Source organism: Peromyscus californicus, unplaced genomic scaffold (genome assembly GCF_007827085.1).
Source record: "Peromyscus californicus insignis strain IS unplaced genomic scaffold, ASM782708v3 Scaffold_7__1_contigs__length_154581171, whole genome shotgun sequence".
In the NCBI taxonomy this organism is placed as follows: domain Eukaryota; kingdom Metazoa; phylum Chordata; class Mammalia; order Rodentia; family Cricetidae; genus Peromyscus; species Peromyscus californicus.
The window spans coordinates 52,203,901-52,222,506 of NW_026294595.1; the positions used below are offsets into that span (position 1 = coordinate 52,203,901).

An 18,606-nucleotide genomic window follows, 5' to 3' on the forward strand; every position below is an offset into this window, starting at 1 on the left:
TATTGCAGTGAACTTGTCATCTTTCTTTTGTGTGACAGACCTAGACACACTGTGCAGTAGTAACTATAAGCTGCTTTATGTGGTTGTGAATACTTTTACTTTAAACTAGAGAGATTGGAACAGATACTATTTTACTTCATTTTAATGAAAAGAAAAATATTTTTAAAAAATGTAAAAATGAATGTGTTTTTAAATAAGCAATTTTAATTGTTGATAAAATGAGATAAATGATCAAATAATTTTAGAACAATCCTATTTTATCACTTACACATGGTAATTTAATTGAAACTATTGCACAACAGCATTGATAAAAAGCTTCATAATTGCTTTAGTGTAGGATATCTCTTTAAAATAGAAATAGCTTTTAAAAATATTTTAATACATTTTGCTTATTTAGCAGTTGAACTTTGGACTTAGACCTTTCTTTATGTTTCCACAGGGGAGCAGATTTTGCTTTCTGACAATGCAGCATCTCTTGCTGTGCAGGTAAATATGTAAATAATGTAATTTTGTTCTTTGTGCTAGAGGATGTATATCACTTCGAGTTGCCGTCCACCCCCTACTGAAGTCTGATGCTGTATGTTTAGAGTTTTTGTGTGTGACTTCACCATTATCAGTATAATCTTACTCTTCTGTGAAGTCTAATTTTCTACAGTATTTTCAGTTGTCAGTATGTAAAATAAACTTCATTATCCATTCCTTTAAGCAAAAGTACTTTTAAATGGAGGACACCTTCTATCTTAGCAGTTGTTTTGGTTTTGGTTAGATACAGTATTTTATTTGGGGGTGATAATTTCACTTATATACTCAAAATTCTTTTCTAACTTATTTTAAAGAGTTATTCACTATATCTTTTTAATCATCATTCTGCTTATTATACACATGCTAACCTTAATTCTGTCTGTTAATCTTGAAGCAGATAGATTCTTTCTAGCTACTCTTCATATATTTATTGATTATATGTGTATTTATTATTCCCAGTCCACTTATTGCGTGCAATTGCTTTTTAAATTTTATGTTATAGTTGTGTAATCCAAAAAAGATGTTTGGCAGGGTAAACTTAAAATTGCGCTATGAAATATGTGGAGAATTGTTTATTTGAAAAAAGTCAATGTTTCTGCATATTGTAAAATCATATGAACATTTTCCATATTTAGCTGCTAAGGTACTTAGTTCATGTAGTTGGAATCACAAAAGATTGGCTGTGCAGCATGTAAAAGGAATCTGAAGATTAGTGGTATTTATTGGAGGTGAGACTGGGCTGCTGGAGGACAAAGAAAGGGAGGAGAAAGTAGTTATCAAGCTTTTGTCATGTTGGAGGCATAATGCTAAGCATTTAATTTTAGGTCATCCCATTTAGATTTCTTGTTTAATTTGATAACCTTTGGTTTCAATGCCAGTGTCGAGTACTGTCATTCAGTATGTCAGTAGATAGTATGGTATTCAGTTCGTCTTTGTTTTAAGGTGGAGAAGGAAAGAAAGATGGGAAGAAGTGTGCTTGGGCAAGAATTTATTAGTTGGTGGATCTAATATGTTTCTTTTACATTAGCTTTATATCTATCTTTTACCAAGAGTATAAATTACAATTTTGCCTTTATTTTTTATTTAAATTCTATTTAATTTTTATTTTCTTTTTATCTTAACTTTTGATAAATAAATTTTTAGTTATGTGCAATAAATATAGCCTTTATACAGATTTTGTCAATCTCTTTAGTGAGAGAAATGGAATTTAACATTTTACACACACACACACACACACACACACACACACACACAAAACATAGTTGCCTGGAATAAAGAATGCACTCGGTAGATGTACATTGTGTAAATGGTTTGTTAGTGTGATGAAGCAGTCTTGCCTGATAAATGACAGTGCAAATAAATTATTTGCTGTGTATAAAATAATATTTTCAGTCTTTGTATCTTTGAAGTGATAGCTTCAGGGCATAGTGAATATTTTAGTTGAAGCACTGTTTCTTGACCCCTTTTAATTGCCATTTGGGGGATAGCTCTTTAAGGATTTTACCAAGCTAATTAACATCTTTTTCCCCAGAAAAATCACTGCATGCAGTAAAAGAAAAATGTACCCAGGCTACTTTATATGTGATTTCAGCAGGTTTACTCCTTACTAAAGTCATGTAAGGATCACTTACGAAGAGCCCTTAAAATGAAATAACATTATTGTAGGGAGTACTGCAGTAATTAATTTTGAACAAATAGGAAAGAATTTTGGGTAGGAATAGACTAAGGATTCTCAGCCAGGGAGAGTTTGGCTCCTTGAAGCTGTGAGGGTGGTTAAGCATGTGGGTTGTCAGAACTATGGGAGGAATACCATTGGATATCCCTGTTGGGTAGACAGGGATGCTGCTCACTCACTGTTCCACAGTGTATAGGTCAGCGCTCTAGTTCCAAATAAAATGGTGTCAAGTTTGAACAGCCAAAGGCTAGATGGTTTAATCAGTTTTTGCACAAAGCAAAATATCAGAATATTACTATTTTAAAAATGGATATTTAAGTTTTTCTTGGAAGGGAAGATAAAAAGACCCAACTTGGTATATATTCTTGTTGTTATGGTACCTATTAATTTGTTTTCTTACCCTAGTTTCTCAAATCACAGTTGCAACTGAAAATAACACCAAAAAGACCTTTTAAAATAATTGAATTTTGCTTAACCATTTCAATTTTTTATCCTCATATGTCACTTAGATGATAAATTAACTAGCATATATTAAAAATCCTTGGTTTTCTTCAATATTCTTTGACTTGACAGCTGATAGTAGCCATGACTATAAATGTGACTTTCCCACATATCTGATATAAACTTTATGGAGTAATTTTCTTGTATATAGAGCAAAAGCATCTGTTTAGAAGAACCAGCTAAGGGCTTTATGTCTGATGTATAAAATTGATCAAAAAAACGTGACAAGTATCTATAAACTGTATATTTTCTAGAAGATACCAGATATAAAACATTGGACATTTTAATAGTCCGCCAATTATGCCATCAGGAAATTCAAATTTTACTTATCACAAAGGCAGGTGTTTATTATATTCTAGAAGCTAAGTGCTTGGCTATTTGTAATGAAAGGCACCTTTATGACTTCAGTTTAAAAGAAAATCATTTTCTTCCCGGTGATCATTTCCTGGTGATGTGCTTTCTTTGTATCTTCTATCTACAAATAGAGACTCACCTGAGTGCTGTTTGATCCTAATGTGATCTTGATTCCTGACTATAGTGAAAAGTTAGTCTGATATATTTTCATGAGCTCAGTGTTTATGTAACATTGTGTACACACGCATGCATAGAGACATTTCTCATTTTAAAGTGCTACTTTGAGGGACTTAAGCTTATATTGTTTAGTAAAACAAACTTGATAATTCTGTTACTATTGTCTCTTACACTCCAAACTTAGACCAACTATCCAGTAGATAATATAGTGCTAGCTACTAAGTAATACAACATTTCTAGTACCTTCATAAAAAAATTAATTTTAGTAATGTTTTACTTAGCTCAGTATATCAAAATATTATCATATAATCAATACAAAATTTATTTTACTTTTTTCAAATTGAATTCAAAGTCTGATGTGTACATTTAGAATATATCTCTTTGTGTTAGCCATATTTCATATGCTCAATAGTCATATGTAACTGTTGGCCCTTGTATTGGACAGTGCTAGTTTAGAAACACAGCATAAACAAACACATATGAATTCTTAAGCTTTTTACAAAAAAAAGCTTTTAAAAAAACTTGTTCTTGGTGTGTACTTTATTCCTTTAATCCCAGCACTCAGGAAGCAGAGGCAGGCATATCTTGGTTGAGTCCAGTCTGGTCTACATAGTGAGTTCCAAGACTGCCAGGGTCTCAACAACAACAGCACTGTTGTATTATATTTTGTTTGTGTTCTGGCAAATAAAGCTTGCTTGGAGATCAGAGGGTAGAGCTAGCCACTAGTTAACCATAGAGGCCAGGCAGTGGGAGGCTCACGCCTTTGATCCAAGCACTTGGGAGGCTCATGTCTTTAATCCCAGCACTAGGGAGGTGGAGACAGGAATATAAGGCAGGTAGAGACAGGATCTCAGCCCATTGAGTCTGAGGATTCGTAGAGACAGGTTGCTCCTAGTTAGTGAGATTTTGTAGAGATAAGAAGTTTCTGGTGGCTGGCTGCTCTGCTTCTCTGATCTTTCAGGCAAGCTTTACTTGTCAGAATACAAACAAAATATCATGCAACAACAGCACAAAAGAAGTTATGTCTATACTGATTCAGTCAGAGTATGTTTTATTTTATAGCAAATTCCACAAAGAGAAATGGGCTGTTCCAAGGAGAGTATACCTTAAGAACTCTGTTTCAAGTTTCTTCTTCTATAAAATAGACATAAAGTAGATGCTGCCCATTGGCTAATGGGAATTGAATGTATTAACATATTTAAAACATTTAGAAAGATATTTGGAGTATTGTAAATATGCAGAGGATGTTGATTATTTCCATCTGTCCTGATTCTTGACAGAAATACATTTAATCAATTTCAACAAGATAATTAGAAGCTTATAGGCTTGATAATACCTACAGAACACTACCAGGAATAAATGTTATATATAAGGTTTTAAGGAGAACATTTTTATATTGACATGAACATTAATAGTTTTTATAACCACATTAAATACAGGATTTTGTGAATTCTTTGAGAATTTCATACATGGATTTTGATCATATTTACCCTACTACTCCTTCCCCACCTTCTTCTAGATCCATTCTCCATCCTCACCCTTTCTCATCCTCCTGTCCTTTCTTCTTCTTTTTTTAAAAAATTTATTTATTTGTATTTTATGTACAATGGTGTTTTGCCCACATGCATGTCAATGTGAGGGTGTGGGATCCTCTGGAACAAGATTTACAGACAGTTGTGAGCTGCCAGGTGGGTACTGGGAATTGAACCCCGGGTCCTCTGGAAGAGCAACTAGTGTGCTCTTAACCACTGAGCCATCCATCCCTCCAGCCCCCTTTTTCTTCTTTTTATTCCCCACCAAGGCCAGTTTCTGCTGCCCATATACTTCTGGGTCTGAGACTATCCACTGGAGCATGGATAACCATGTTTTCATGCTATGCCTAAAAATGTTATTATTCAATGTGTATACCTAATGTTATTTCAGAATATTCAAATTTGTTTTAAAATTTAACATTAAATATGTTTGTGTATACTCAACTCTACTGAGAGCTTTTATGTAGAGTATTATGATCAGTCCTTACTACAGCCTAATGCAGGGTGCTACTGTACTCTTAATTTTTTAAATGTGGGGCTAGAGAGATGTCTTAGTGGTTAAGAGTACTGGCTGCTCTTCCAGAGGACCCTGGTTCAGTTCCCAGCATCCACGTGGTGGCTCACAATTGTCTGTAACTCCAGTTCCAGGCATCACATAGTCAAAGATATACATGCAAAATACCCACACATGAAAAAAAAAATTAAAAAAAATCAAAATGTGGCACATGCATATAATTCTAGCATTTTGGAGACTGAGGCAGAAGGATCACAAATTCAAGTCCAGCTGTGGATAGATGAGTTTCAGGCCAGCCCAGGCTATATAGTGAGACCCAGTTTTAAAACAACCAACAACAAAGCCAGAAAACACAGAACAAAAGTAGAAATCTTAAAGTTCAGAGCTGGTCTTTTTAAATACAGGCCACTAATTATGGAAGAAAACAGAAAGCCATGGTGTTGGTTGAGTTCTGTGTATGGGTGACACTGTGCTGAGCACCTTATTTTTATTAGTTTAATCCTTATAGGGGGCCAGTGCTGTGTGAGCTACATGTCAAAACAGCACTCTCTTATAGCAATCCCATGGAATTGGTACTACTGCAATTCCTACTTCCCCACTGACAAGAGTGGTGAGGCAGAGAGGGTCAGCTGTTGGCCTAATAATACGTGACTTTTTTTTTTTTTTTTTCTTGAGACAGGGTTTCCCTGAGTAGCCCTGGCTGTGCTGGAACTCACTCTGTATATGAGGCTGGCCTCGAACTCAGAGATCCACCTGCCTCTGCCTTCTGAGTGCTGGAATTAAAGCTGAGTGCCACTACTGCCCCGCTAATAAGTGAATTTTTAATCATACATTATTTCTGATGTTTCCTAGCACATTACAATTTTCTTTAAGGTATGAAAGATAAATATGTCTCAGTTTTTGGAATTTGGAAATGTCGTAAAGGCATTCTTTTTTTTTTTTTTTTTTTGGTTTTTTCGAGACAGGGTTTCTCTGTGTAGCTTTGCGCCTTTCCTGGAACTCGCTTTGGAGACCAGGCTGGCCTCGAACTCACAGAGATCCGCCTGGCTCTGCCTCCCAAGTGCTGGGATTAAAGGCGTGCGCCACCACCGCCCGGCATAAAGGCATTCTTATGTTATTATTAAACTTTTCTTTTTTGTGTGTCTGAATATAAAGTCTATAAAAATTAGAATTGTTTTTTAGTGTCACAGACTGATGGTCATTATTAGAATACTGCATGAAAAAGTAACCTTAAGTTTAGTTAAGAATGACATTTAAGCTCAGATTAAAAAGAACGTCTGTGTTTCATTTAATCTTTTTTATTTTCCTTGGTTTTTGTGAGTAAATAACCCTAAAAATGAAAAATAGATAACAAAAGCTATTTTTTTCCATTTACTATATTATATTGTCAAAAAAATTCAACATTTTTGTAGGTATCATTAATGCTATGCTCACTAGCATGTCAGATAGGCTGATACTTACTTAAGCTTACTTTAGCAAATGAAGCTTTGTAGGTGGAGGTATTTATTTGTAGTTAAATGATCATATTCTAATGTAATAATCTTCGGAGGCGAGCAGTGAGGAGTGCCTTTTTCCTTTGAATTGCAAGTCAATTGGATGGAGAATGTATGAAAATAGCTCCTTGTCAAGTCATTTAAGTAAATGGCCAAGGTTGATAGCTTGCCTGCAGAATTTTAGATGAAATACTTGAGTATTTGATTGGGTTGCATACATTTTTGTTTTAAATAAGTTGTTATATGCAGTATGAAGTGCCAGCTTAAACATGATAATGAATACTGGTAGGATGCACCAGTTGATATATTTTAATAGAGAATGAATAAAATATTATTTGTGTAAAATATTTAAAAAATTAAAGCTGCTTTATAGTTTCATAAAATATGAATTTAAAGATTTTAAAGTCTGTCCTCACATTGATCATACTCTGTAAAATGAGGTCTTTGTATTTACTTTCAGAGTTAGGAGAAGGCAGTAACAACTAAGAAAAAGAGAACATAGCAACAACTGTCCTTTTTAGTATTCAAAAATGAGCAAGGTGAAGGCTGCAGATGTTTCCTTATTATCACTGAATTTAAATTTAAAGTCTTCAGTCTTATTGTTTTATATTACATTAATTAGGTCATGATGGTAGATTATAGTTAAAACACCTGGCATGAATTATGAAGTATAAAGTATGAATAAGTATAAATATGACGTTTCTAAAATAAAACTGAACTTAACAGAGTAAAACAATTTCAGTAGTCATATTAGTTCTTTAGCATGTAAATAGTATGATGTGCAAAACATCTGAACTAGTCTTGTAGGATTTGCAGTCATGAAGTAGTGCATATTCAAAATAAAATAGGTGGCTAAGTTGTCATATCAGCTAATATTTTCTAATACAATATTTATTTAACTTATTAAAAATCCATGTCCCTATAGGTCTCTGAGAAATTCTAAATTAGAGTATCATCACTTTTTGTTTGTTTCTATAAAAGGTAAATAGCAAGCAGTATGTTAAAGTTTGTGCAGGTAAATAGAACAATGAAGACATAGTAGTAAGAAGAAGACAATCTATTTTTTTAAGTAGAAAAATGCTAGCATTCTTCATTATTAGATGTACAGTATCAGCATAATCGATCTAGCAGTATTATATTTGAGCTGAAAACACACTTAAAATTGAGACCATACACTATCCTGTGTGAGTGAAACATCTTTCATATAGTTCTAAGATGAAATTACCCTTGGATGAATAGCATCTTCATTTATCTTCAAACCTCTTCTGTGCTTTTAGTGAATCTACTCTTTCAACATTCCACAAGAATCACATTATACTGTTATACCAGAGTACCTCTGCAGTGTGAAATAGATTGGTTTAGAAAATGAACTTGGCTTTGCTATAAATTACATTCACAGGTACAAAGGAATTTGTTATTTTGTTTAAAATAGTCACAAATATAATTACGGTCTTAATTTATGTTAAACTACAAATAGCGCTGTTATTGTAACTGTATTAGGAACTTAATATCTCTCTTTAAGAATGATACCTAACACTTCTCATTTGTAACCTTAGATACATTATTTCAATTATGGGATCTGCAGCTGTTTGATATAAAATGAATTATTTTGTGGGTAGATTTGTTCATGGTTTTTAATTTGAAAACATCTCTTCAGTAAGGTGGAAAATAATTCTTCAGCTTTCCCCACTCATTTTTCTTTTTGTTCTCATGAAACAGGATAGGAATTAAAATCAGAATCATTTTAATTTTGTGCCCTGAAAGTGGCATTGCATGATTGAGAATAAGCCTTATAAAATTTTCACACAAAGTGTTTCACACATAATTATGACGTGAATAGAAGTTTTGTCCTAAGGTTGAAGCCTGGGCAGTGCAGGCTGTGATAACTATCATTAGGTTGGACTGAAAGTGGGTCATTACCTAGCTAGACATTGAGCAGCTTTGTTAATGTGCTCTATGTGATGTAAGAAGCTGTATTTAAGCTTTCCGAAGTCTTAAAATTTGATTAAAGAAAATTATTTAAAATTTTGGACTATTTACATTTTACTGGCACTTGGCTGATTTACTGCTGATATGTATGTTATGAGAGTATTATGTGTTTAACTCATAAGACAAATAATAATATATCTTCAAATGAGGAAGAGGAAGGAGCTAGCTGGTGCAGCTCACTGGTAAGCATCCAGGGTTATATTACAATTACTTAACTGAAATGATGTGAGTATATTATATGTCCCTACCACCTGTTTAGCTAATAAAAATTAGATTTTTTGGTTACTGTTATTTTTCTCATTTGGAATTATAATGAAACTTTATATCTCCATAGAGTGTAGAAAACACTTTGTTTTCCCCCCACTCCCGTCTCCAGTGCCAGCTCTGCTGCTGGTGTTGTTAGGTTCTTGGTGTACAAGGATTACTCTTTTTCTATGTTTGACTGCTTTATACTTCTTTTGCTTAATTTTCCCTTAAAGTTTATTTTCATTTATATGTAACTTTAATAGGCAAAGACGCTCTATCTTTTTCTATTCTGATTTTGGTTGCTTTTATAAAGAATCTAATTTTTTTCCAAGCTGTCAGATGTTGATGTATCTAAAGTTGAGTTAAATATTCTAGGAATAGTTTTCATGGTAGTGTGTCCTAAGGATGGTTCTATTCTCTGATGTAATCTGTCTTCATATGTGCTCTTAAATGTCATTTTCATGCTTTGAGAACAGATTTGCCCTATATAAAGCATTTTTTGCTTATTGAGTTATGATTTCTGATTACTAAATAGGTAAATTGAATTCTGTTAGTTTTCTAAACCAATGCCTGCTTATTGATAGGTATAAGTATTGATTTCTTAAAACATTAATTAATAGGAGGTGAGTTACTTTAAAGCACTGAGCTTTGGATCTATAGAATTAAAAGATGCCAATCCTTATGGTAGCTTGCCAGTGCTTTTCAAGAACTTACTGTATGCCAGGGATAGGTAGTAAAGGCACTCATGGTCTGTGGTTCTGACAGAACTTACAGTCTGAAGGGAGAGATCTTTATTCTGCATGCTAGCACTGTGTATTTATTTACTTATTTTTGCTTTGTTGGAAAAGATCATGTAGTTAGGTGTGTTGAAAGTCGATCGTTCCTTTTCTCCCTCAGCTCATTACCAGTGTTGTAAGAATAAACTGCGCCCCGAGTCTCGCTTCTGCTGAGGTGTCTCTCAGGCCAAGACCCACGTCTTTGACTTGAGACAGAAGAAGGCAAAAGTTGATGAATTCCCACTTGGTGGCCGCTTGGTGTCAGATGAATATGAGCAACTCTCTTCCAAAGCCCTGGAGGCTGCCCGTATTTGTTCCAACAAATACATGGTAAAGAGTTGTGTCAGGGATGGCTTTCATATTCCAGTGAGGCCTCACCTTTTCCATGTCATCCAAATCAACAAGATGTCCTGCTCTGGGGCTGACGGGCTCCAGACAGGTATGCATAGTACCTTGGGAAGTCCCAGGTCCCAGTAGCGGCCAGGGTTCACATTGACCAGGTCGTCATGTCCATCTGCACCAGCCTGCAGGATAAGGACATGATTGAGGCTTTGTGTAGAGCCAAGTTTCCATTCCCTGGCCGCCAGAAGATCCACTCTTAGAGAAGTGGGGCTTCACCAAGCTTAATGCAGTGAGTTTGAAGATATGGCGGTTGAGAAGCAGCTCATTCCTGATAGCATCAAATATATCCCCAGTGTATTGGTCCCTTGCATTTCTGAGGGAGTCCACAGTACTCTCCTGTACTCTACCAAATCATGTTCAGTAATAAATCTCACATCCAGTCAAAACAAATCACTTAAACCATTCAGTACTTTATATTGTTCTTTCAAAAAATAATTTATGTTCTTTTATTTATCCCTTTAGTATCTAATTGGAGATTTTTTTTATTTTAACCCAAAATTGCAGTTTGTTTGCTTTTTTTTTGGTTTTTCGAGACAGGGTTTCTCTGTGTAGCTTTGTGCCTTTTCCTGGAACTCACTTGGTAGTCCAGGCTGGCCTCGAACTCACAGAGATCCGCCTGGCTCTGCCTCCCAAGTGCTGGGATTAAAGGCGTGCGCCACCACCGCCCGGTAGTTTGTTTTATATAAAAATATAATTATAGTATATAATATTTTCTTTTTTTTCTCATAAGTAGGTACCCAAAGTAATAAAATATGTGAGGTCGGCTTTCTTTTGAAGTCATCAAAATTAAATAGACTCCCTTCTCAGGTGGATAAATAAGTTACTGTCATCACCACCAGTATAAACCTTGTATTTGTTGAACAGCTCTGTGCCAGATGGTATCTAAGTGTTTAACAAATAGCACCTTAGTCAACCTATCAGCTAGTTGTTTTATTCTAGATGTTAGAAAGCTTAGGGACTTAAAGAACTTTCAAGGTCATGTAGTCCCTGAGATTCATCCAGATAGTCTCTCACTGGGAGTCTTCTGCTCTGTTACCTCTTGCTATTTTATACTGACTTGCAGGGATTCCCATTTTTCTAGTATATGCACATGCTAGTTTTTCCTTTAGGCAACTTGCTTTGAAATCCATTAGATTCTGCTGAGGTACTTAACCTGAGGATGTTAAGGAGTGGGAGAGGGATAGCTAGAGGACTCCTACAGAAAGTAAAATTACTCTAAATGGTGCTAGAGACAGCAGACAAGGCAGTACTACCTTTATGCAAAGGTCAATGCCAAGGAGCTCCCTTTGGCTGCCTGTTTCCACCATGAGCCTTTCTTACCATTTTCTGAACTTAGTAATGCCCTTTAAATTCTGCAGTTGAATCAAAGGCTACTTGATGTTTGAAGGTTTTAATGTATCTAACTTCTTTTAAAAATCATTAGACTTAGCTTTTCTGGAAATGGGTGACTTTTTGGTCTTTTGGTTTTTTGAGACAGGATTTCTCTGTGTAGCTCTGGCTGTCCTGGAACTGACTCTGCAAACCATGCTGGCCTTGAATTCACAGAGATCTGTCTGCTTCTGCCTCCCTGAGTGCTGGGATTAAAGGCGTGTGCTACCACCACCTGGCAACTTTAACTTTAATTTAACCATATTTCCTTCTGGAATATTACTAGTACTTGGTAATAAAGACTTGAAATGTACTATGCATATTATTTGGGATGCTGCTGAGGCATCTTTCCAGTTCTTGTAGGTTGTCTTTATAAAGTTTAGTCACTTTCAGGTGATGTCAGCCTTTCGTGCCTTGTTCGTTCTCTTCTGTACTGGCTACCCATGTTGTTATACACCTATGTTATCCAGTAGGCCTCCAGTAGACATCACCCCATCCCATACAAGTTTGGTATCTGTGCTGTATAATAAATGTAGTAGACCTTAGGCACAACTGCCTCTTGAATATGAAAAAAAATAACTGGATTGTCCGAGAAACTGATTTTAAAATTTTGTACGATGTTATTAAATTTAAATTTAACCTAAATAGCAACTTGTTGCTAGTGATTACCATATTGGACAGCCTGGTAATAAAACATTGGGATACCATATACTAAGGAAATTGTTTCATGTTGTTATTTCTTTGAATTGCTTTGGAATTAAGTGTCCAACTGAAGAATAAGAGGTTAAGTTAGCCTAAATTCATTGTTATAACCAAGACTGCATTTGTATTACCTAAGAATAAAAATAAGTATTTCTACTTCAAATGAAAAACAAAATGTGTTTTTGGTTGGTGTATCTTAGCTATTATTTGGAGTAGTTTTAGATTAAAATAAAAATGAGGGGCTGGAGATACCTCAGTGGTTAAAAGCTCTTACTGTTCTTTTAGTGTTGGATAGCTCTGTAGATGTAACGGTCTTATTAAATAAGAAACACAGAGCCAAGTGCAGAGTTAAAAGCCCAAGAGGTCAGAGCAGTAGCTAAGAGCTGAGACTTAAAACCACCTTCTTACCCTTCGCTGGTGCTGCCGTCCTTCCCCTCAGAAAGAGACCTACTTCCTGTGTATCTCTTTTTATTGACTTTCTGTTCTGCCTTCTCATTGGTTGTAAACCCAACCACACGACCTCCTCGTCACTGCCTGTCTATACAGACCTCCAGGTCTTCTATGGCATGGGTCTCCATGCTGGTGTTGTCCTTGAACACACAGAGATCTGCCTGTCATGTAATGGGGATTAAGGGCATGTGCTACCACTGCCAGACTTCTGCTATGGCTTACTATTAGCTCTGACCCCCAAGCAACTTTATTTATTAACATACAAATAAAATCACATTTCAGCACAAATAAAATATCACCATGTGGCTCATAGCTACCTGTGACTCAAGCTTTATTGGGATCTGTAACCTCTGACCTCCATGGGTACCCACACATGCGTGCACCCCCCCTCCTCCACACACACTTAAACATATTTTAAAAACGTGAAAGGTGCTGTTTTGGAACTTCAGCTCCCTTCCATCTTACAAAGAGAGTACAAAAGTACTAATTGAGTCAGACCTTCCTTTGCTTTGAAGTTTTTACATACTGAAGATAATCACGGTAATGCTTTGTTTTTACATTTTTAATATTTGAATGGAAGTTCTGTGTAATTATCAAACTTCTTTGTGAACTCCAGATGAATTCAGAAATTCCTTCTGAACTAGTGACGAAGAGTAAATATATTAACGTTACAAAATTAATCTTTGTCTAACAAGAATCATGCCCTCAGTGGAGGTTTGTACGTTGAGTGTCATTAAATTGGTCAAAATTAATTCAGTTTTTTATTAATAAAGAAGCAAAAATTTGGGGGTTTAAGTATGGGTTTGATTATACAACAATATAAGTGGACTAAAGTTCTATGGAATATTGATTGGCATAATTATACTCTCCATGTAGTACAATTTCATACCATATGTACCATTTTGTATAGTATTAGTAGTTGCTAATTAACAGTTGGAATTATTCAGGCCTTTGAAAAGAATTAAATTCTTTCAAACTCTTGCTCCGTTGAAGGCCTTAGTGTCTTGTAGTTTTCCCTTCTCAAGAAATGATCTCTCTTCATATCTCACAGGTAATGTGAGTACATGCTCAATCTCTTGTCTTTGTGTGTTTTCATGTTCATGTGTGTGTGTTTATGGAGATAAGGGCTGCTGTCAGCTGTCATTTTACACTTTTATTTATTTATTTATTTATTTATACAGGGCCTCACTGTGTAGTAATCCTGGCAAGCCTGAAATGTCTTATGTAGATCAGACTGGCCTTAAACTCAGAGCTGTCTCTGCATCTTGAGTTCTGGAATTAAAATCATGGGCACTGTGGCCAGCTCCACCACAGTTTTTGAGACAGGGTTTCTCACTGAACCGGAAACTCAAATGAGAGGCTGGACCAGCTAGCCAGGAAGGTCGAGCGAGGGCTCTGCTTTTCCTCCTTCCTTCCCTGAGGTGGGGTTACTCTCTGTGCTGGGCTTCGGATGTGGGTCCTAGGGATCCAAACCCAGGCCCTCCAGTTTGAGCTGAACTTGTACAGACTGAGCTGTCTTTTCAGCCCTGGTCTGTTTGCTTTTCCTGACATCGGTTTGCAGTCCTCATCGCTGATCTCTCGCTTCTTTGTGTTACAGTATGAAAAGGGTCCTGTTCCTGATTGAAGCCCCTCTCTTCCTGACTAGTAGTCTGTCTTCTGTAGTGCCTCTTCATAGATGCTATCTGTTTTTCTGTTTCTTCTGATTATGTCTGTTTCCATTGACTGTGCCTTTTGTGGTGCTGAGATGGAAACCAGGACTTTGCACTTAGTGTCTGCTGCCAAGACTTCTCCCACTTCAGGGAAAGGGGAGAACATGGACGGGTGAGGGTAGGGCAGATAACAGCGTCTGCCAGTCAACTCTTGCCCACTCTGGTTGGTGTACTTAGATAGCATTGCAGAGTATGCAGCATCGAAGGCTTCGCGTCAAATACCCCAGTATTGTAAGTTAGTTGTACGACAATTGAAGGAGATTGTGAGGAGGCCAGGAGAGATACAGAAAAGCAAAAAATACATTCTTTGGCTTTCTAAAACATTTCTTTTGCTCGGGGAGATCAGATGTACATAAGTTACAAAACAGTGTAGTGGTCAGGCTGTGAGTAAAGGGATTTTCTTTTCTTTTAAAGGAAAGCATATCTACGTTTCTAGAGGACTAGAATTTTAATTGACATACTTTTTAAAATAAGAGCTTTATTTTATTTTATTGTGACAGGGTCATGTAACAAGATAGGATCTTGTAATGTAACCCAGGCTGGCCTGGGACAGTCTTACCTTAGTTTTATAAGTGGGTAAATGGGATTTTTTTTGTATAGAATGTTGTTCATGTTCAAAACTGATTTTCAATCCTGAATGGAAAAGGAATCACAGGAAACAACTCTGTGAGAAATTTGATTGGGTATAAGCAGGCTGTTCTAGTCTTAATCTCAATATATGATAAGTAATAGCCTTGTTAATGAAGTCAGTTATGGTAACTCACATTTGACTGTTTTTATTATAATTTCATTAAGTTGTGAAAATAAGAAAGGTTTTTTTCCCCCTTCTAAAGTGTGTATGGGAATTAGAACTACAGTAGCTTCAGGTTTCCCAGTTGAATAAATTATTTTGTAGAACATGGGGAAAGTATGTAAGAGGAAAAGTCAGAAAGTCATGAAAGAATACAAGTGGAGTAAACCTGGAATATTGCAGAAAGTAGTAGATTAGGTAGAACTCACTGGTGACCTAAAAACATTTAAAAACAAATCAGCGTGGATGTAATGCAATTTGTATATGTGTATATTTTTTTCTTTTTCCTTTTTCTCTCTTTCCTTTGAGACAGGGTCTCTATGTAGCCCTGACTGTTTTAGAATTCACCATGTAGCCCAGGCTGACCTCAAACTCAGAGATCCACCTGCCTACCGAGTGCTGGGACTAAAGGTGTATGCCACCACACCCAGCTTATGTTTTTTTCTTTATCATAGAAAATTCTTCAAAAGCATAAGCTTTTAAAACAGCTGTATAACATTCTGGTTTGGGATGTACTATGATTAACTACTTCTTTATTGGTAGACATTTAATTCCTTCAAAATTTTTCTTTCTATAAACCAAGTAAAAATAATTTGTCTCTTTAAAATTTTTATTTATTTTATTTATTAGTTGTGTGTGTGTGAGAGAGAGGGGGGAGGGAGGGAGAGCGAGCACATGAGCATGCATGTCATCTGTATGTATAGAAGTCAGAGAACAACTTTTGGGAATTGGTTCTTTTCACCCACACGGGTTCTGGCGCGGGGTGGGGGGGTGTCAAACTCAAACGGTCAGGCTTGGTAGCAAGCACCTTTCCTCACTGGGCTGTCTCACTGGCTCCCAATTTTAAATCTTAAATGATGAATTAGTTAACATAGGAAATACATGTTAGTATTTTGAGGATTACTGGAAAGAATATTGAAGTCGCAGAAATGACATTTTGAATTTTCCAGTACAATGAGAAAGATGGTGATCCTGCAATGAATGAAACAATTAAAACATCAGTATCTTAATAAAATTTTGACATTTGTCATCCATTAAAGAAATGGATGTTAAAGCAATATGTAATATTGTTTACTTACATAAAGTAATACAAAATGTGAATAAAATTTTTTCTTAAGTATATATAATTGTCTTAAGTTTTATATATTTACTAATGACTTAGTCTTTTTTTTTTAAGTAAAATATTTTTGTTTGGAAACTTTAAACTGCTCATAATTTTCCAGTGTAGTATTATTGTATGAACTATTTAGTTTAGGAAAGGAATGAGGAAGAGTTCTTTTGAAATATGCATGTATTTTTACTAGGTTTATTACATTTCTCTTTCTTTACAGGCCTTTTTGCAGATGTGTAATCTGCCTGTCAAAGTGGTGTGTAGGGCAAATGCAGAATATATGTCTCCCTCTGGTAAGTGTGTGTGTTTTCTGTTAATACTACTTGTTAGTTATTTGATACTGAGGATTGAACCTAAGGCCTTAGATATGCTAGGTAAGTACTTTACTATGGCCATGTTTCTAGCCCCCGATATTAAAATTCTTAGTTTTGTTTTTTTTCCCTTTGAAGAATTATTTTCCCATTTTTTTTTTTTAAGTAGCTATTATAAGCTTAATCATGAAGGCCTATGTCTACTTATTTCAACTCTGGTCTGAGGTTTTTAACTGGATGTTCAGGACATATGTGACATCAGATTTCCTCAGTCTGATTTACACTGGGCTTTCCTTTTCTGAAAACAAATTTTAATACTAATGAGTCTATTATTCAGCATCCTGTATTTTTTCCTGTAGAACAGGTAGAAGAAGAAAGCTCATGAAATAATTAAATTGTCAACTTTCTTTTTTCTAGTGTTTTAAAGTACTTTTATTAAAGCTTCACTTTTACTCTTTTAAATGATAACGATGATCTGTGTTACATGCTAGTAGATTTAATGATCAGGATGATTTGTGTGTTATATGTCAGGAGATCTAACTAGTGCCAGTTAAATAAGATTCAAATAATTTTGGTATAAAAATATAATGCCACAAAGCTAATTAAATGTTAAATATGATGTCACAGATTATTTTGGTTTTACTAGAGCAATAACAACACAAAATCATTCCTTCATGAATAAGTGATTATGTATAATTGATTAGCATAGGTATGCTATATTGCTTTTTTTTTTTTTTTTTTTTTTTTTTTTTTTTTTTTTTTTGGTTTTTCGAGACAGGGTTTCTCTGTGCAGCTTTGCGCCTTTCCTGGGACTCACTTGGTAGCCCAGGCTGGCCTCGAACTCACAGAGATCCGCCTGGCTCTGCCTCCCAAGTGCTGGGATTAAAGGCGTGCGCCACCACCGCCCGGCTCGCTATATTGCTTTTTATACATACAAATTTGTCAATCTCTTCATTTTGATATGATGATTATTTAGGAACTATTTGTGTTTAGCATTTTCTTTTCACCCTTAAGCTTTTAAGGGTGATAATAATTGTTAGACTATCTGTAAACACCCAACCCATAATGCTGAAAATTCCATATAAATGTAGTTTATTAGATTTCTGAATAAACTTTTAGAAAACATTTCTAAAAAAAATTTTCTAGACTTGGAAATCCAATATATTTTGGATTTTTAGAGATTACTATTGCTGTGATGAAACACCATGACCAGACGAGCTTGGAAAGGATTTATTTGGCTCCCATAGTTCTGCTAATAGTGTCACCCTATGAGTCTATAGGGGCCATTTTCATTCAAACCACCATACTCACTATATTTCTTTGGCTATTCTGGCACTCTCTATGTAGATCAGGCTAGCCACAAACTTAGAGATCCACCTGTCTCTGCCTCCTGAGTACTGGGATTAAAGGCATGCATCACCACACTCAGCTTGTAATAGACTTTTAAAACAGAACATAGGACAGTTAGAGAACATTTTGGTTACAAGTTAGGAAGTCATTAATCCTGTTACTTTGTCCAGTAATTAACTATTTCTTTGGGGAGTTCTACTTCTCTTCTTTTAACTTCGCCTGTTACATGAGCTACTCAGACTAGATGACATCTACGTTTCTAGCTAACATTCTCTGAATATACAGACTTACTTGACAACATGTTATTGTTTTCTTTAGAAAAAAAAAATAAAACAGGGCTAGGGAGATGGTTCCATATTTACTATGCACACATAAGGCCCAGTGTTCAGATCTCCAGCACCCACAAAAAGCTGGGCATGCCAGCACCTGCCTGAAATTCCAGTGCTAGGAAACAGAGACACACCAGTCTAGCTAATCCTTGAGCTCTAAGTGCAGTGAGAGACTCTGTATCAAAAATCAAAATAAGGTGGAGACAGACTGATAGAAAAATGATAAAGGACACTGATATCATATAAACTTCTGGCCTCTGCACTCCCATATTTGTATGGGTGAATGCACCTGTACACATGTGTGC

General features: G+C 35.6%; 1 protein-coding gene and 1 pseudogene across 2 annotated transcripts in view; both read left to right on the plus strand.

Moving 5' to 3' along the window:
* Mtx2 (metaxin 2) overlaps positions 1 to 18,606 on the plus strand; it is a 53,854-nt gene that overhangs the window by 22,817 nt on the left and 12,431 nt on the right. For both annotated transcript variants that reach the window (XM_052723131.1, XM_052723132.1), the window contains 2 exons: positions 440 to 486; positions 16,532 to 16,604. In XM_052723131.1, coding sequence (XP_052579091.1) covers positions 440 to 486; positions 16,532 to 16,604 — 120 coding nt within the window. The remainder of the gene's footprint in view (positions 1 to 439; positions 487 to 16,531; positions 16,605 to 18,606) is intronic.
* Positions 7,038 to 16,608, plus strand: LOC128102510 (60S ribosomal protein L10-like; annotated as a pseudogene).